Source organism: Musca autumnalis, unplaced genomic scaffold (assembly GCF_047663935.1).
Source record: "Musca autumnalis isolate F117 unplaced genomic scaffold, ASM4766393v1 scaffold_4, whole genome shotgun sequence".
Lineage (NCBI taxonomy): Eukaryota > Metazoa > Arthropoda > Insecta > Diptera > Muscidae > Musca > Musca autumnalis.
The window spans coordinates 47,966,331-47,987,202 of record NW_027411977.1 but is presented as its reverse complement, the minus strand read 5'-3'; the positions used below and the strand labels follow the sequence as shown (position 1 = coordinate 47,987,202).

General features: G+C 35.9%; 2 protein-coding genes across 2 annotated transcripts in view; one reads left to right on the top strand and one right to left on the bottom strand.

The window, feature by feature from the left end:
- Positions 1 to 3,688: 3,688 nt before the first annotated feature.
- On the top strand, positions 3,689 to 9,657 carry Surf1 (surfeit locus protein 1). The gene is made up of 5 exons (XM_073981948.1): positions 3,689 to 4,006; positions 8,585 to 8,706; positions 8,766 to 8,960; positions 9,023 to 9,190; positions 9,270 to 9,657. The coding sequence occupies exons 1-5, from the start codon at positions 3,812 to 3,814 to the stop codon at positions 9,478 to 9,480; spliced, it is 891 nt and encodes a 296-aa protein (XP_073838049.1). The 5' UTR covers positions 3,689 to 3,811; the 3' UTR covers positions 9,481 to 9,657.
- sgl (UDP-glucose 6-dehydrogenase sgl) overlaps positions 9,510 to 20,872 on the bottom strand; it is a 35,058-nt gene continuing 23,695 nt past the window's right edge. Inside the window, exons 3-5 of the mRNA XM_073981947.1 lie at positions 13,963 to 14,101; positions 12,927 to 13,891; positions 9,510 to 10,417 (exon numbers count right to left, since the gene is read on the bottom strand). Of these exons, the coding sequence (XP_073838048.1) occupies positions 10,241 to 10,417; positions 12,927 to 13,891; positions 13,963 to 14,101 (1,281 nt within the window). The 3' untranslated portion in view covers positions 9,510 to 10,240. The remainder of the gene's footprint in view (positions 10,418 to 12,926; positions 13,892 to 13,962; positions 14,102 to 20,872) is intronic.

The following is a 20,872-nucleotide window of genomic DNA, read 5'->3' as shown; positions in this document are numbered from 1 at the left end:
AACCCATTTCCACGACACCATTCGTAATTAAGAGAAACATACAAATTTTTGAGAACGAACAACGATTTTTGTACATTGTTCAATTTAAATTACTCTCAGAATGACGAAAAAATATGTCTTATCTCTAACAAATGAGAGAATTATGACAGGAAAAATACAACATTCAACATTTTATCAAAAAACCAAACATTTTTAGAAAAATTGCAAAACATGAATGAAAAGTGAACGGTTTAACGACAAGTGTACATTCAATTCAAAGCTAATGTTGTCTTCTCTTTCATTGCAGTTGCATTTCTTGTCCATCGTTTCAAATTCGCATACAAATGTAGAAACAACAAGTAAAAAAAGTGTCAGTCGGCTTTGCCGACAGATATATACCCTCAGCCAAAGTGAAGTGAAACTTTCACCTACGGACAGATCGAATGTATTTAAGGTCTCTTCAGAATTTTGTGGACATTTTGGGCATTTGAACTTGCCGACAAAAATGTGGATTAGGAATTAATTGCCCTAAGACACAAATGTTGAACCTTTGTGTGGGAGGTACCTTCAGGGGGGACGGATATGGGATTTTTTACACATTCTGGATTTTTCGGGTTGTTTTCCTAATATGGACTTGCCCCGGAAAAAACTTTTACCGTCGTAATGGAGGTAGAAAATTCAAATCGCTTCAACAAAAATCAAAGTGATTCGAGAGCAGGTCTTAAAATGAACTTATCCGAAATTGTGTGTGAGAGATACCAGAAGGAGTAGACAAATATAGTCCATATCCAAACCTGTACATATCTATATCTGGTAGATATATTAGGATGTGCAAAGTATGGGTTACAGCGGTCACTCCCTTCAAGAGTTATCGTGCGCACAAATTTTCCGAACAATTTTGAACTTTTGTGGGGGAGGTACCTGAAGGAGTGGACCTATATGGATTACCTTCGAATTTGAACTATGTTTGGACAAAATATTACGAAGGCCAAATTTTGGACCGAATCGGCAGATCCGTTCGGGAGTTATCTTGCGCTCCATCCACTACACACGGTGTCATAGGGGTTTTTTGCAATTTTTATGCTATTTTTTCAGGAAGTATGGACTTGCCCCTAATGAAACTTGTACCGTCGTATGGGAGGCAGTGAATACAAGTTGCTAAAACAAAAATCAAACCGATTCGAGAGATGGCCCTAAACTGAACTTTTCCGAAATTTTGTGTGGGAGGTACCCGAAGGAGTGGACCGATTGAGTCCATATTGAAACCTTATATAAGTCTGGTACACATTTCAGGATGTGCAAAGTATGGGCCAAATCGGTTACTCCCTCAAGAGTTATCGTGCGCACAAATTTTTTGAACATTTTCGAACTTTTGTGTGGGAGGTACCGGAAGGAGTGGACCGATATAGCCCATCTTCGAACTTAAACTAAGTTTGGGCAAAATATTACGAAAGCCAAAATTTGAACCGAATCGGTTCATCCGTTCGAGTGTTATCGTGCGCTCCAGCCAGACAGACAGACGGACGGACGGACATTGCTCAATCGACTCCAAATTGTCTGAAACACATTTCGTCCAAACATACTTAGGGTCTAAAACCATTATTTCGATGAGGCACATTTTGCCCGTATGAAAGTGTATATACCCTCGTTAGCATATATGCTGAGGGTATAAAAATCAAATGCCTGCGAGAACGTCTGTATACCAAAAGTTATTTTGGCAGGACTCTCTCTTTCACTCTCTCGTTAATTTTGAAAATAGAAAAATTAAAAATTGTACTGAAAACACCAAAATTGTGAAAAAAAAATAGAAAATAATATAATTTAATATTAAGTAGATATCTGAAAGGACTAATACTTTTTCCAGTTCATATCACTTCATTTTACCCCCTGTTTTTGTAAAAAAATTTATTGTTCTCCCAAGAGCTGTGAAATTTTGTAAATCGATTTACTCGCCTTAGCGCAAATGTGGAACGCTGATTTTTGAATGAGGAATTCTTAACTACAATAGCGGTCATCTGAATAGGTTTGAATTTTTTTCTTTTTGTATGTTAAGGTATCTTCTGATGTGTTCGTATTGCAGATCCATACTATTTACTTTTTGAGAGTCCTAAACTATGCCAACATTCCCAAGAAAAAACTTGAAGGTGTTGCCATATTTTCGGAAAATATCCCAATTATAATAAAAAATGTACAAAAAAGTGTCCAATTTTTGCGATCATCAGAATAGGTTTGAATCAAATAAAATTGAAAAATTGTACTACCCATGCAAATATTGCGCAATTTGTTGGTTTAGTTTAGTAAAATGGAACATTCTGATAAATCCTACAACAAATTTGACACGCTTTATTAGGAACGTGGGTTCAATTTTCAACATGGAAAAGTTAGCAAGAACTTTCAGAAAAAATCAAGAAATATTACAACAAAAACGTTTTATAAACTTGCTTTAAATGACTTTTGGATTTCGTTATGCCATGTTCATACTAGAATTTGAATCACGTAGTTCGTTCTCATAATTACGTACACGAATTAACCCGTTCATACGACATGGTACATAATTCATAGCAACATGATTCATATTTTCATACTTTTTATTTTCTGATTTTAAAGAAAGTTTCGTCCAAAAGACGAGTAAAATTAATTGATATGAACTGAAAAACTATTTGTCCTTCTTTCAGATATCTATTTAATATTTAATTACATTATTTTCATTCATCTTTTCTATTTTTTCTCACAATTTTGGTGTTTTCAGCAAATAAAAATATTTTTCTATTTTCAAAATTAACGAGAGAGAGACCTGCCAAAATAACTTTTTGGTATAAAGACTTTCTGGCAGGCATTTGGTTTTTGTTTTTAAATTTGTACGCGAATTTGAAACGATGGACAAGAAATGCAACTGCAATAAACGAAAATAGAAAATTTGCTATGATTTGAATATTTATTAGCCCTTAAACCGTTTACTTTTTATTCAGGTTTTGCAGTTTTACTAAAAAATTGTGGGTTTTTAATAAATTTTAAATTTTATATTTTTCCTGTCATAATTAATTTATTTCGATAAATTCTCTCATTTGTTAGAGATGGGACATATTTTATCGTCGTTCTGAGAGTAATTTAAATTGAACAAAGTACACAAATCGTTGTTCGTTCTCAAAATTTTGTATGGGAAATGAAGTAATTATATCGTAATTTGGGGTCGAACAACGAATAGAGAACGAATTACCGTCAGTCTGAACAAGGCATTAGATCTCTTCTGAGCTTCGAATATTGTCTGAAAGGAAATTCAAAGTATTAGCCATATTATTAGGATGGATAAATTAGGAAGGTCATTGAAAATAGTTGGTATTTTAGCTCATGTTAAATTTTTAACTATCCTTGCAGTACAAATTTAAGTATTATCATGCTCATAAATCCATCATAGTTGACCACATGTATCAGTAATGTTCGAAAATTGGTCTGGAAGTATATCTCTTCGACGACAACAAAGTAGAAAATTGTAAATCAAATTTAAGTCGATGGGGAATGATATCGCGACTTTTACTGTGCTTTTGGCTGAAACGTTGTAATCAGTAATTAAAAAGTATGAGAATATGAATCATGTTGCTGTGAATTGTGTACCATTGTCGTATGAGTGGGTTATTTCGTGTACGTGATTATGAGAGCGAACAACGTGATGGTATGAACATGGTATTAAGGCATGACAATGTAACTAAAACCGATAGTTCATTACGGTGAACAGTTCATTTGAACCTGTTTTTATTTAACCAACAACCCATCACTAATTTATAAATTTCATAATAATTTTAATATTTTTCAAATAAAACAGAAAAATTAAATAATGATAAGATTAAGTGGTCTCCTATTGAGACCATTAGTGGCCATAAATACCAGAAACGGTGTTAAATCTTTACAATCCGTTTCAAAAATACCTCAACGATGTCTTTCACAGCGACCAAATACATTTGCCGGTGCAGGAATCAGGTCACTTGCAGGAAAGGAAGAAAAAGTCACACCACTTGGATGGTTTCTATTGGTAAGTGACCAAAGAAAAACGGAACAAATTTCCTTAAATCGTGAGTTTTTTAATTGCCGGCCTTTGGCCGGGATTTTAAGACTTTCGGCTTAAGACGGGTTTACACGCGCGACAGGTAGGTCTCGTTGCCCTGATCACAAAAATATACAGTTAGTCAACTATATTATTGCAAAACCAAAATTATTACAAAATTTTAAATAAAACATCATGTTATTGGTATAAATAAATATCATTATTAATATTTTTGTTAACAATACAATTCTTACACATGTTTATTAATATAATAAAATAAAAAGTAGCTAAATTTCACTAAACATTTTCTTAAACTTAACAAAAATGAGTACAACTCATTATTTGCACTGTCAACTAAAGAATTGCAAAATTCACAACTTTTCAGTTTTTCACGGTATTTTTCGAAAAGTTGGTTTTAATATTTCCTATGCCCACATTTGGCATCAAAAACAGCTTGTAAACGTATCTGAATTTAATAAACAAGTTTCGAAATGTCATATTCCAATGGTATTTTTTAACCATTCTTCTTTATTGCATTTTATTTAGTCCCCCAGGTTAGTGGGCGACCTATTCCCGACTTTTTTCTTCAGGTGTACCCATGAATTGTCGATGTTGGGTTAATATTTAGGCTTTGGACTGGGGTGTGAATGACTTTGGTGCATTGTATAATAACCAAGTCCTACATAAATACGATTTATGCGTAGGGTCGTTGTCTTGGTAGTATTCATATTGCAATTTTTTGCATTTTCAGGGTCAACAGGTCCAAATTTCTTGACGTTTTTTGGATAAAAAATGTTTAAAACACGTAAATAATTGTACTCTGTCATTGTTTCCTTCAAAATCTGGATGTCACCAACGCCACTGCTTGGTATACAACCCAATACCATAATAGACAGTTTTCCGAACTTTGCGGTATGTATTAAATTCTTGTTTTCCATGGCTATAAAGGGGTTTCGCAGTACTTTTTGATGCCCATCGTGATAGTACAACATAATTTTAGTCTTATCAGAAAATATAACGTCATCCCAATACTTAAGATGGCATGAAAAGTTGTCTGTAACAAGTCTGAATAGTTTCTATATGTTGTGCTAGGAGGCAATATTTTTTACCTAGTCACTCATGATCAAGGCTTGTTGTTATGTAGCACTTTTCTTACTTTTCCATGTGAAACACTTACTCCAAATTCTATTTTGATTAGAAAAAGCAATTATCTGGTGCTGATTTGGGGTCTTTCGTCAATTTCTTTAATCAGTCTCCTGCCAATTCGTGGATTTACTACTTTTGGCCTACAATGTGGCGTCTTTAGTTTGAACCTGCCTTCTCTCCCCATGCGGTATATGATGCTGCATATAGTTATCAGCTTATGAGAGGTGATTTTAGCGATTTCTCTGGCGGATTTACCATTTTTATATTGGAATAGACCAAATGTAGCATATTTTCCGAAATCCGTTTACCTGATTTTCTCTTTTTCTGAATATACCGCCAATGTTACACACAGAACAATTAATTTATGATAAAAAATTATGGGTTTACATGTCCACATACCATAAAATCATAAAAATCCTTCATTAAAAAAAATCGCTGTGAAAATCCCACAATTTTATTGCACATTCATTCATTTTGCAATTATTTAGTTGACACCACAAAAACCAGGTACCTATACTTTTTGTCCGCTGTTTTTGTAATTTACGACCGATTTCTGCATTTTTTGCCTGGATTTTGTCATTAACAGGTAAATCAACAGATACGTACATAAAACCCAACATTATCGAAAGAATTTCTTGTAGTAATTCCTAATAAAAAACCTAAATGTTTAACGATTCATCATTTGCAATAATATAGTTGACTAACTGTATATATCGTCTAGATGTAGTCCATACTTCCCGAGATATAGGCCATTAAAGTTCCAAAAATATGTAGCCGAAGGCCGGCTAATTTGAGAAACATTTATAATTTCAAATAAATTTTTGTTTCCGTTCCCTAGATTTGCCCCTGTCCATAGGAGAAAGTCTTAAATTAAATTGCAAACAAAATTAGGCTTATCTTTCCTTTACCCACCCACCTCAGAAAATTATGAAAAAATTACCACAGGTAGTGATTTTTATTCCGATTCCAATGATGTATTGCTTTTGTTGCGGAAATGTATACTTCCCGAGATATGGGCCTCCAAAGTTCCACAAAGGCCCTAGTATAAAATGTTGGCAAACCACCGCAGAAAATTAACGAAAAATTACCACAGATTGTGCTTTTTATCCCGATTCCAACCATGTATTGCTTTTGTTGCGGAAATGTATACTTTCCGAGATATAGGCCTCCAAATTTCCACAACGGCCCTAGTATAAAATGCCCGCAGAAAATTATTAAAAAATTACCACAAATAGTGATGTTTATACTGATTTCAACGATGTACTATCTTGTTGAAGGGTATGTATACTTCCCGAGTTATAGGCCTCAAAAAATATTAAATTTAAAAGAAAAATTTGTTCCCGTTCCCGAGATTTGCACCTGTCCATAGGAGAAAGTCCTAAATCCCGGCCGAAGACCGTCTATTTAGAGAAAAATATCTAATTTAAAAGAAAATGTTGTTCCCATTTCCGAGATTTGCACCTGTCCATAGGAGAAAGTCTTAAATCCCGGCCGAAGTCCGGCTATTTAGAGAAACATACTTAATTTAAAAGAAAATTTTGTTCCCGTTCCTGACCATAGGAGAAAGTCTTAAATCCCGGCCAAAGGCCGGCTATTTTTAGAAAAATATCTAATTTGCCAAAATTTTAGACTAGGACCATTGTGGAACTTTTAAGGCCCATATCTCGGGAAGTATACATTTCCGCAACAAAAGCAATACATCATTGGAATCGGGATAAAAAGCACTATCTGTGGTAATTTTTTCATAATTTTCTGCGGTGGGTCGGTAAAGGAAAGGAGTTCCGAAAATTATAATTTAAAAGAAAATTTGGAACTTTAATGGCCTATATCTCGGGAAGTATGGACTACATCTAGACGATATATATATTTTTGTGATCAGGGCAACGAGACCTATCTGTGGTAAAAATTTCAAAAAAAATCGCTTGTGCGCTCTTATTCCCGTCTTGTTCCAGACTTTCTCATATGGACATGTGCAAATCTCGGGAACGGGAACACAATTTACTTTTAGTTTATAATTTTTCTCTGAATAGTCGGCTATTAAACAAGTAGCCGACCACTGTAGGTAAGAGGTGTGAAGGGGGTGAATCTCTGTACACAAGGTTCTGTAATCGGAAGTTATTCTTTGTGTTTAAATTCGCAACTCTCAAACCAATGCAAAGCAATTAAAATATACAAATTTTCATATGATTTCATATATGTATGTATGTGTCAATGAAAATTTAAAAATAACAAATAATTTTCTAATGAAAATTTTCATAGTCTAGCATAATACATAAATCGGTTGATCCGTTCGAGAGTCATCGTGTGTTCCAGACAGCCGTATAGACAGACGGACATGAATAAATCGGCCCCAAATTTTCTGAAACAGATTTTTTCACAACATACTTGTAGAGTTGGGCAATCTAGTTCCCAGAGCGGATCGATAATTTCTAGTTCCTTTTCCCAAAAGGAACTAGTTCCTTAATATAGTTCCATAGTTCCAAATAGTTCCGAGAGCGATATAGTTTAATGAATCTCTCTCTTTCATCGTTCTTTCTGTTTCCTTCGTTCCAAATAGTTCCGAGAGCGATATAGTTCCATTAATCTTTCTCTTTCACCGTTCTTTCTGTGTCCTTCGTTTAAAAATAGTTCCGAGAGCGAAATATATCGTACCTTTTGTTTTCATTGTTTGTTGGAATTGACATAATAATAAATGAATTAAATGAATTGCAGCGATGTTAGGTGTATGTCATTTATATTTATTTGCCAATGTAAAATAAGAAAAATTAACGCAACGAAAAGAGACGTACGTAGACGCAACGACGTAGGTGAGGTGATACATTAAAGGAATGAGGAGAACAAAAGGAACTATGTGAACTAAAGGAACTATATTAAAAAAAGGAGCTTGATATAGTTCCAATAGTTTTTCATTCGGAATAGTTCCTTGGAACTAGTTCGTTCCGGAACTACACAACACTACATACTTGGGGTCTAAAAACCATTATTTCGACAGAACCACTTCCGTTAGCTTCTACTTCCTTAAAATAGCTAGCATTTCCGCTTGGAAGGAGGATCATATTTGATCTCCAGTCCCTCTTTCTTTTGCTCACAAATATATATAATTTCCCCCACCCTAGAGTTGCCCGTAAACTACATTTAAGCCCAAATATTTTACATGAAATAGTGTATCTTGATTAAAACTTGTTTGAGATTTCCTTTGAACTCGGATTTTAGAAAATCTCAAACACAACATCAGATGGCAGTGAAAATATTACTTTTGCTAGACCTTGGAGCACTAATCACAACTAAATGTCACATTAACTTCTCGAGATTTGAACCATGAAATTCTTGAAACCGCATTGAAAGTTGAGCCCTTTAACGGCCTCGGGTCCAAAATATGTTACCTCATAAATTTAATCCCTATTATTTTTGACTCCATAGCTCATTCCAGTGACAACATTTGGCTTAGGCGTTTGGCAAACTAAACGTAAGGCATGGAAGGAGCAACTGATAAAGGATATTGAAACATTAACCAAAATGCCACCTGTTGATTTACCAGAAGAGTATGTTTGCAGGTCATTAATAAGTTACATAAAATTTAATTTCTCAAATTTATTTTTAGTTTAGAAGCACTCAGGGATATGGAATACCGTGCTGTGAAAGTTAAAGGACACTTTTTACATGACAAAGAATTGGTTATGGGTCCCCGTGGTTTTATACGACCCGATGGTGCTGAAACTCAAGGTGGTTTGTTTTCTCAACGTGATACTGGAAATGGTTATTGGATTGTAACGCCATTCCAACTAAGCGACAGAGAGTAAGAAAGTATTCAATCAAAACTGATTTCAAATTTCTGATTACTTTGCAAATTGTTTTTAGTGATATCATATTAATTAATCGCGGTTGGGTTTCAAGGAAAAATCTAAATCCTGAAACCCGTAAAGCTGGACAAGTCGCTGGTGATGTAGAATTAACCTGTGTTGTGCGCAAGGGAGAACAGAGGCCACAATTTACACCTGATCACAAGGGTGAAGTGTTTTTGTATAGGTAAGTTAATGAGATTAGGTGACTGAGCATTTTTTACTTACTGTTCCTTTTAACCTTTTTATGATGTATGTTTGTACAGAGATTTACCAAAAATGTGTGCTGCTACGGGAGCACAACCAGTATTCCTCGATGCCAACTATCAATCATCAACCCCCGGCGGTCCAATAGGTGGTCAAACACGTATAACTCTGCGCAATGATCATCTTTCCTATCTCATAACGTGGTACAGTTTATCATTGGCCACAGCATTTTTATGGTATCGTACCGTATTGAAACGTAAACCATTTTAATCAAGATATCATTTTTAAAAGGCGATCTGTTTTAGTTAAACTAAAAAATATATATTTTTTATTATTGTTTTAGTTTCATTTTTCATTCAAATTACATAAGAGTAATGTAAATATATGTACGTGTATGTAATATGATATGCAAAATAAAATTGGAAATTTATAATTAAATAGTAAAAAGTAATGAATACAATTGAGAATAGGGAAAAAGAGGACAAAGTCTATTTAATACAGAAATTTATGTCGAAGAAGTCTTACTCTGGTATACATTAAATATATATAGTAATAGTAGTTATATAGGATAGGGAGACATCGTGTAGTCTATTATCATTTAAAATTAAAAAATACAAGTAAAACATTTAAAACATTTCACTTATATAAAAATATATTTATGTATATATATGTATATTGCCGCTTTTCATATATTTTGTTTTCGTTCATGTTTTTTATTGTGTTTGGTTTCCTTAGTATTTTTTTTTTTTTTTGTGTGAAACAAATCATTGCTTATTTACAATTAAATAGTATAAACTTTTGTTTAAAAGATGGTCTTTGAGAAAGAAGTTGAAGGAAGAGAAAAAATACTGTGTGCATTTAAGTCTTAAAAGTTTTGGTGCAAAATATATAAAAAGTAGGAAAGAAGAAAATGACAACAACAAGAAGAAGACAATTCCACATAAAGAGACAAAGTATACATTTTTAACATTCAATGTGTAAAACTACAAGTGTTGGCAAGTTTCACTTTTTTCACATGCTGATTCTTCTTCTACAACTGTTGTACACTGCCCCAGGAACGCATCAAACCCGATCGGGAATATTTCTTGCCAATTGTCTGTACATGGAAACCGATTTGTTGCAACCGTTCATGATCCAATATTTTACGGCCATCAAAAATGTAGGCTGGCTTCATCATCGATTGGTAAATGCGTTGATAGTCAAGAGTCTGTAAGAGAGCAAAAGAAATGTTGAAATATCGTAAAGTTAAAATACCCAGAAATAAATAATGAGAATAAAATAAATAAATAAATTTGGGAATAAAACTATCCACGTTAGATCTAAGACCTTTATAAGGCTAAATCTTTTGGGGATTAAACTACCCAGCAAACCAAATGTCGGATATCCGACACGTCTGAACAATTTCGGAAGCAACGTCGTTCAGATTTCGTTCCGATTTCTAAAAGACTTTTCGGAGCGGAAAGAGTTCAGATTTGGTACCGATTTCGGAACGAATGTCGGAAAGAAATTTCCTTTCCGAATTTCCCAAGGATTTTCTTCAGATTTCGTTACGAAATCGGATCGAAATCGATATGATGTCGCTCCGAAATTTCGTTCCGAAATTATGTCATCCACTTTATACAAATTTCGTTAAGATATCGTTACGATTTCGTATCAGACATCGGACGTATCGTCCGAATTTTGTTCCGATTTCGTTAAGATGTCGGTACGATTGGTTTGCTGGGTATTTACTTCAAACAGAACCACGTAAGGGACAAGACTTTGGCGGATGAAATTTTCCAAGTCAGTGGATAAAAAATGAAGACATCCACGCTTGAGGATAAAATTATCCAAGTCCGTGGATACAATTATTTACGCTTGTGGATAAAATTTTCCGCGCTTTTGGATTAAAATTTTTATTATTGTGGATAAAATGAACTACCTTGTGAACAAAATTATCCACGCTTGTGGATAACATTTTCCACGATTGTGGAAAAAATATCCACGATTGTGGAAAATATTATCCACGCTTGTAGATAAAATTATCCACGGTTGTACATAAAATTATCCACGGTTGTAGATAAAATTATCCATGATTGTGGATAAAATTATCCATGTTTGTGGATAAAATTATGTATTATTCTGGATAAAATTATCCACTAATGTGGATAAATTTATCCACGCTTGTAGATAAAATTATCCATGCTTGTGGATAAAATTATCCACTAATGTGGATAAAATTATCCATTAATGTGGATAAAATTATCCACGCTTGTAGATTAAATTATCCACGCTTGTAGATAATATTATCCCTTATAACACTTGTGGATAAGATTATTGTAAATTTTTCAATATCGTGGATAAAATAACTCACGCTTGTGTAAATAATTATCCATGCTTGTGGATAAAACAATCCACTAATGTGGATAAAATTATCCACGGTTGTACATAAAATTATCCACGGTTGTACATAAAATTATCCACGGTTGTAGATAAAATTATCCATGATTGTGGATAAAATTATCCATGCCTGTGAACAAAATTATCCACGCTTGTGAATAAAATAACAACCGTTGTGGATAAAATGACTCTAAATTTCTCAATATTGTGGATAAAATAATTCACGATTGTGGATAAAAATATCCACGTTTGTGGATAACATTATTCACTGTTTTGAAAAATATTACCCACATTATCCACGATTGTAAATAAAATAACCACCGTTGTGGATAAAATTATTGTAAATTTTTCAATATCGTGGATAAAATAACTCACGTTTGTGTAAAAAATTATCCACCCATGTAGATAAAATTATCCTCCACGGTTATAGATCAAATTATCCAAGGTGGATAAAATTATCCACGCTTGTAGATAAAATTATCCATGCTTGTGGATAAAATTATCCACTAATGTGGATAAAATTATCCACTAATGTGGATAAAATTATCCACTAATGTGGATAAAATTATCCACGCTTGTAGATAAAATTATCCACGCTTGTAGATAATATTATCCACGCTTGTAGATAATGTTATCCGTTATAACCCTTGTGGATAAGATTATTGTAAATTTTTCAATATCGTGGATAAAATAACTCACGCTTGTGTAAATAATTATCCATGCTTGTGGATAAAACGATCCACTAATGTGGATAAAATTATCTACTAATGTAGATAAAATTAACACTAATGTGGATAAAATTATCCACGGTTGTGATAAAAATTATCCATGGTTGTGGATAAAATTATCCAAATTTTTCGGATAAAATTTTAACATTTGTGGATAAAATAATAAAATTTGTGGATAAAATTCACGTCTGTGAATAAAGTTATCCACTTTTGTGGATAAAAGTATTCAAGTTTGTGGAATATAAAGTATCCGTTTGTGGATAAAATGATACATGCTGGTGGATAAAGTTACACACGCCTGTGGATAAATTATTTACGCTTGTTTTTAAAATTATCGACCACTTTGGATAAAATTATCCACAATTGCGGATAATATTCTTCACGCTCGTGAATAAAATTATTCACGGTTGTGGATAAATTTTAAAATTATAATAATATTATCCACATTTTTGGATAAAATTAAAACTATTCATGTTTCGAATAAAAGTTTTCCAGGATTTTAGATAGAACTTTCCACGTTATGTTTAGGATTTTGATAAAACTTATTCGCTATTGTGGATAAAAATGTCCATTTTGTTATATAAAATTATCCAAAAATTATGCACTTACCACAAATTCATCCCATTCCGTACACAAAACAATTGCATGAGTGCCTCGCACCGCACTATAAGGATCACTGTGAATCTGTACAGCCTGCTTAACAGTTTCCGGCGATTCCGTGACACATGGATGCGTTAAGTCATCAATAATCTGTTCAGGTTCCACCTTGGGATCATAAATATCCAATTTGGCACCCTCTTCCAAAAGAGTTTTACACACCGTTATCGCTGGGGTTTCTCTTGTATCGCCGGTGTTCTTTTTAAATGCAAAACCCAAAATTGAAATATGTTTATTCGATACCGTATTGAAGAGGCATTCGATAATCTTTTGTGAAAATCTTGATTTTTGATATTCATTCATGTCGATAACCTGTTGCCAATATGCAGCAACTTCGGGTAAATTAAGGCCTTCACAAATATAGACAAGATTTAGAATATCTTTTTGGAAGCAGCTACCACCGAAACCAACTGAGGCTTGTAGGAACTTGGGTCCAATACGTGAATCGAGACCAATGGCACGTGCCACCTCTGAGACATCACCACCGGTAGCCTCACAAACAGCCGATAGGGAATTAATACTGGAAATCCGTTGTGCCAAGAAGGCATTTGCTGCCAATTTTGATAGTTCCGAACTCCATGTGTTTGTTGTTAGGATATTCTCTTTGGGTATCCAATGTTCATAAATCCATGACAGCTTCTCAATGGCTTTGTGACCTTCGGGTGTTTCTTCACCGCCGATAAGTACACGATCAGCATGTAGCAAGTCTTCAATGGCTGTACCCTCAGCCAAAAATTCGGGATTAGAAAGAATATCATAGCGTATACCAGGCTTTTGATTTGCATGTAAAATGTGCATAATACTTTCGGCAGCTCGCACCGGCACTGTGCTCTTTTCCACAACGATTTTATTCGATTGGGCAATTTCAGCAATCATGCGTGCAGCACTTTCAACATATTTCAAATCGGCAGCACGTCCTAGCAAGGGGGAGATATTTATTTTAGGATTATTTTAGAGTTTGTTTGGGTTTGGTTTTTGAATTACTTACCTTTACCATTGCCAAATGTTTTTGTGGGTGTATTGACGGAGATGAATATTAGATCGGCTTCTTTAATGGCAGTCTCAATGTCTGTGGAGAAAAACAGATTCACATTGCGGCATTTTTTGACAACATCGTCTAAACCGGGCTGCAAAAAAGGAAGGAGGAAAGGAAAAGGTTATAAATTGTACATGTGCAAAGGAGGTTACATTTTCATTTTATCTTGGTACTTGGATTTTTATTCATCATGTAATCATAATCCAGATATAAAGGAAGATTATGAATGTCAACTCCCCATGAGTTTTGCCTTTCTGCCGTTTCAACTTAAAGGAGTAAGTGAGAAAACTCACGGGGAGTTGACATTCATAATTGGGCTGATAAGGTAGTTTGAGGAAATTAGACACATTTTCTGATCGAATTACCTAATTTGACATTTAAGGTTACCAGCCGCAACAATTCTTCACCACCAAAAATTGTCTTCATAGGTCAACTTTTTAGTATGGCCCCATTTCAATAACTTTAGCTATGTCTTCTGGCCGAATTAGCTTATATTTGAGATTTGATATGTTTGTATTTGTTTCGTTTTTCTGTGTTGGGAGCAGCATATCCCGGAATGTCTGCTCCGAATTCTTTTGGACCGTGCCGGGACGGAGGAAAACCCAGGACCAATATATCTGTGCTCAGTTTGTCACATCCGCATCTTCACCCACATCCAACCTTCGGTGAGATGCAACAGATGTCAGGAGTGGGTGCATCTAAGTGGTTGCTCTGGACTTGTCCACGTGAGTGACTAAGACAGGGACTATGTTGCTGCATGCTGCGTGAACACAGTCAGTCGTCGTCGTCGGATTACGAAACTCCCTCGTCGTCTGACTATGAAACTCCCCCGCAGTCCCCTCGACAACAACCGCACACGCAGCCTTTAACACCGGCCGTTGTTGTCCCAATCCCAGAGAATGCATCATTTTTGCAATTTAATTGTAATGGACTCCGAGGTAAGATCGAGGAGATAGTAGATTTTATGAGTCGGAAGAACATCAAGGTTGCGGCGGTGCAGGAAACCAAGCTGAACAACAACCACAGCTTAGAGCATTGTGATGGTTACAATGTCCTGAGGAAAGATCGCACCAGAAGTGGAGGTGGGGGATTGGCTTTCCTATTGCACCAGTCTGTCCAATACAGCATATCTCGCTTGAGCATGTCTCTAATGGCCCGTACATGGAATGTATGGGGGTAGCAGTCAGGTGTGGAGCTGCCGAGATAGAGTTGCTGAATGTATACATCCCGCCGAGAAATAGCTGTATCCATGATTATAGGCCTGACATTAGCCCGCTCTTGCAAGGTCATAATCGTCTGGTCCTGGGGGATTTTAATGCGCATCATGATATGTGGCATTCGGCCCTCGGAAACGACCAGAGAGGTACAGCGCTGGCTGAGCAGATTGATAGCTCTACGTTTTGCACGGTCAATGAGGACGCCCCTACCAGAATTAGAGGAGAGTGTCACAGTTCGCCTGACATAACCATCGTGTCACCTGGTCTGACAAATGACGTTACCTGGCAACCCGCCATTTCCCTTGGATCAGACCATCTCCCCACTGAACGCCGCACGTTCGTCAATCATAAAAAAGCTGATTGGCCGAGTTTCAGAGAGTTCACCAATCACCGCTTCAGAGAATTGCCCAATCCTTCTGATGTTCGGGTAGCGAAAAGGACGTTCCGAGACATCATCAATGCTGCAGCCGCTCGCCATATACCTGCTGGTCGAATACCCGAAGTAAGACCAAATTTCCCAGCAGAGGCGACGGGATTAGCAAATGAGCGTGATGAGCTTCGTCGAACCAACCCCGACGACCCCAGAGTCCGGGAGCTGACACTGGAAGTTAACAGGCTGGTCGGCGAACATAAGCGGAACAAGTGGTTAAATCAACTGAAGAGTTGCAACATTGGAGCCGGTATAAGTAAATTGTGGACAACGGTTAAGTCACTCTCGAACCCCGGAAGGAGGGATGACAGGACCTTAGTCACGTTTGGCGACGTTACGTTGACTGACCCAAAGAGGTGTGCAAGTTACTTCAATCAACTGTTTTTCGAGCACCCCGAGAGTGACAGGGCGAAGAGAAGAGTGTTACGTCGCATTAGATCTCCTCCTGCCGAGGATGAACCACCACAGTTTACAGTGGATAATGTTGCGAATGCCATCAGGAACGCTAAATCATCCAAAGCGTTGGGCCCTGCCGGAATTTCCATGATAATGTTGAAACAGCTGGACGAGCCGGGAGTAGAGTATCTCACTAAAGTTCTCAACCTGTCGCTAGCCACCCTTATTGTTCCCGAAGTCTGGAAAATGTGCAGGGTGGTCCCGCTACTGAAGCCAGGCAAGGATGCCAGCAAAGGTAAATCATACACGCCGATTACCCTTTTGTCACCTGTAGCGAAGACTCTTGAGGCCTTAGTCCTATCCAGCGTCAGAAATAGCTATCTAGTTGCCGATCATCAGCATGGATTCCGTAAGCAGCACAGTACGACCACTGCGCTGCACACCATTACCACACATAGCTATCTAGTTGCCGATCATCAGCATGGATTCCGTAAGCAGCACAGTACGACCACTGCCAGAGACGGCCCTGCGATAGAACAGTGATGGTGGCGCTTGACTTATCAAAAGCCTTTGATACAATGAAGCACTTCACGCTGTTCGAGGACATCGAGCAGACAACCCTCCGGCCAAGTCTGAAACGTTGTATAATCAACTATATGTGTGGTCGCCAGTCGTATATGGATTTCAGGAACAAGAAATCCAAGCCCCGTAGAGTGAAACAGGGAGTTCCCCAAGGAGGGGTGATATCTCCGGAACTGTTTAACCACTACCTTTCCTGTATTCCGGCCCCTCCAGACGGCATTGAGATCGTAACGTATGCGGATGATTTTACGATCCTGGCTTCATGTACCTACCCTGATGACATCTGTGAGAGACTGAACTCCATTTAACCGATCTTACCACCTTTTTCCACGCGAGGAATATGCAGATATCCGCCACTAAATCGACGGCTACTCTGTTCACCACATGGACGGCGCAGTATAGAAGAGAGTTAAATATCAGGGTCGATGGTAGCAGAATTTCGACCACAAACTGCCCCAAAATTCTAGGGGTCACATTCGACACCACTTTCACGTCGTCCGCGTCCGGGTGCCTCCTCAAATCTACAGTGGGTCATCTACATGAGGAGGCAAAGATTCTTCCAGTACGACAACATAATGAGATGCTATCGTTGCAGTACTTGCTCGGGTGTTACCGTGAGAGCCATCCCAATCACCATCTGCTGGCCACCGACACACCCAGGCATATCAAGAAGTACATTCATGCTCTAGAGACGACGGTCCAACAATATAGGAGAGAACCTCTAGATCAACAGGCATATCAGGCAGGTTTGAACAGCATTCACACGGACACAGTTGCTAAGACCATAAGCAATTATTGTGTGAATGCAGTCATCTATCGCAGCTGAAGAGCGTCAGCTGTCACGACAAACCAGAGTAGTTTTGGCTCAATTACGCTCGGGATATTGCAGTCGCCTAAATTCCTATTAGGCCGGAATCGATCGCACCGTGCAATACATCTGCCCAGTATGCGGCATGGGCCCGCACGATACTAAGTACCTATTCAACTGCCCCGCCAAGCCTACTCATCTGACTCCAGTGGATCTGTGGTTACATCCCATCAAAGTAGCCCACTTCCTGGAACTGGAGATAGACCCAGAGCCAGATTGAACAGGAGAACGAACATACAAACATAATAATAAAACACTGTTACAACAACAACCAAAATGTTTAGTCATACGTCCATGTTTCGGTAGAGTCCCAATATATAAGATCCGTCCCGATTTTTAAGACAATTTTCTAGGCAAATTACTGGTCATTTGATTTTTTTCAATGGCTACAAAACTTCCCTACCAAAAAGTTTACTCATAGGTGCATGTTTCAGTATAGCCCCCATACAACGGTACCTCCTGATTTTAAGTAGCTGTAGTATTTTAACTACATTTCTTAAAGTCCATTTAGACTACGCTGGATTTAGCAATTATCTGGTTTTATTTGACATACAGTGCCGGTAAAAATAATAGCACCGCTATGCATATTTTCAATAATATTGTTATATTTCTCATATTATTAAAATTATTTTGTTGACACGTCGTTGAAACTACGTAGTGAGGGTATACTCTTTGAGGGAAATAACATTTCCTGTATATTACTACCTGATGAAATTTTATAAGATAAGTAGTTCAGGTAACTCGAAAATTCTGCGGTAAAAATAATAGCACCGATCTTAGTTTTCATTAGTTAACTAGCGTTTTGAAGGGTTTATCAGTAAAACTTTTTTCTTTACAAGCTTGTATTGATAAAACATTTTAAAAAATTAATTTTAAACAGAAAAAAATTTACCAAAAATGTTAAGATTTGCCTAACAAACCACGGCACCTTTTAAATAAGGCATGTTTAAAAAAGGATGGTTTATGAAGTCAAATTATACACTAAATGTGAGCATATCCTTTTTTAATCCGATGAGGGATATCCTTGGCCCCAATTTCAACAAAAAAGCTTTAAGCACATGTCAAAAACCCTCAAAAAAAAAATAAAATAATTGAAACTATTATTTGGAAAGGCGAGGGGAGATATACTTAAGATCAGCTATATTGCTCCAATAAGGACATGGAAATAAAGATTTGCATGGACAATTTTAGGGAACAGTCCATAGAACATATTTGCACCCGTATGTTCCATGAAAGCGTCCAATCTTATCTTTACTGCATGGTACAACGAAAATAATAACTTTTATAAAATGTCAAGTAATCCTGCCTACGAATTAACTAAATAATATCTTCGGGAATGGGGCGTAAAAATTATTTTATAGTTCAGAGTAGGATCTCATAACGACGGCGGAAGACCCATAAATTCTGGTTATAACTTATTTCTCACTTTCAAAAAAATCCAGACTTGGATGATTTGGTGTATCAGTCAGATTACACACACCTATTGTGGTATGGATGTAAAACTGAAGTATAAAACGATTTTGGATCTAACTATTGTTGTAAAATTCACACAAAATAGAAATTATAATTCAACAGGAATAGAAAGCGTGATTTTTATTAAATTTCAGGACAATGAGACCTGAGATAATGTCGATAAATACGAGACATTGTGAGCTGCGAAATGATTCAAGGGCTATTAAGTTAAGGTAATGGCGTGTCCTATTCAGTTTTTATGACATAGGCCAACAGAAAATGATCTGGAATTATAGATCCGATTAAAATACGATAAACAAAACAAATGGTCTAGTATTTTTCACAACATTTTTGGAAAATATCTTCAAAGAACTATGTTAGGATATGGAGTCTCGGTTTGTTCTCGATTTAATATTGTTATTGTTAATAAATTATATTACATTTAATATTTGAATGTCTAGTATTCATTTATTAACGTTTTATATGAAATCAGTCAATATTTACACCAATACATTCATCAAAGAACCTGATTTAAGAAATAGTGCTATTATTTTTACCGGCAAAAAATTTAGTATTTTAGGCATTTTGCTTATAACTTTTATAAAATGTAAGTTAATTGATTCGACATTTCTTTAATTTAAAATTACGCAGAGTGCACTTTTCCTAAATGCACTGAACCGCTTCACTCAATAAGTTAATAGTAGAGAAAATAGACTAGAAATACGAATATAGGCAATGGTGCTATTATTTTTCCCGCAGCTGTATGTTGTATGAAAATGACAACTTAAATCCACTGGATAAATCAGGCATTAGCCAAATTGGCTGTAATGTAATACTTAATGTTCCCAGTTGCTACAAAACTTCCTCCCCAAAAAGTTTAGTAATGGGGCTTATTCTGCGTTTTGTCTCTCCGCCGTTTCAACTTAAAGGAGAGAGTGAGAAAACTCACGGGGAGTTTTTATTCAAAATAAACTCCAATATGTTCATGTTTCGGTATAGCCTCAATATAACGTTTCCTTACAATTTAAGGCATTTAGAGAATATAAACTGCCATTTAGATAATATCAATAGTTTTTCACTTAAAACATTAATTGCCATTACGAAATACATGATTAAGTAATTGGTTATTTTCTATTAGGTTGTAAAGTTTTCAAGGTAATATTTTTAATATTCTAATGGAATTGCTTAGTATTGGAAATTGTTAAGTGTGTCACTTAAACAAAAACTAATGTTTATGGCATAACTTGATGTCGAAATTGATTGTTTGTTTACAATAAGAAAAAGAAAAAAAAAAACAACACTATTTGTTCATGCAGCAAGAAGAGAATCTTCAACAACACCTTACCTGGCAATAACCAATTGCTAATTATTCACTATCGATGCTAATGTTTTCTTAAATATTTATTTTTAGAAATCACGTAGTCTGATCATGGAGAAGATGGCGGTTAATAAACCCATTCATGGTGATTGATGTTGCCGAATAAACAAGTGTATGTATGTACTCGAAGTACACAAAAATATTGATGAAACATAAACGTATTAACATTGAAAAATATGGGGAAATCTATTGTCATATCAATAGATTTTCAAGGTAAAATATTGGGTTTTATTATCAATGTTTTTGTTAGGTTGAAACTACATAAGTACACATATTAAGCGTGTTCTTGTAATGACGAACTTTAAATTCATTGTGGGAAGAAGAATTTTAATAAGCAATTTTAATTTTGAAATTTATAAAAAGTACTCGCTATTTTCAAAGAATTTATATTTGAAAGGAGTTTCATAATTGTTTTCCATGAATCACTTTTTCCCATTTATAAAAAGTCTGATAATGTTTTTAGAAATATTTTTATCTGTTTCATTCCAAGAGACATGTATTATCTTCAAAAGTATAATTAATATAAGCTTATCTAATGA

Coding starts and splice junctions, on each gene's coding strand:
- Surf1 (XM_073981948.1), top strand. CDS start 3,812: ATGATAAGATTAAGTGGTCTCCTATTGAGACCATTAGTGGCCATAAAT. Junction 4,007..8,584: donor CACTTGGATGGTTTCTATTG/GTAAGTGACCAA, acceptor TTGACTCCATAG/CTCATTCCAGTGACAACATT. Junction 8,707..8,765: donor CCTGTTGATTTACCAGAAGA/GTATGTTTGCAG, acceptor ATTTATTTTTAG/TTTAGAAGCACTCAGGGATA.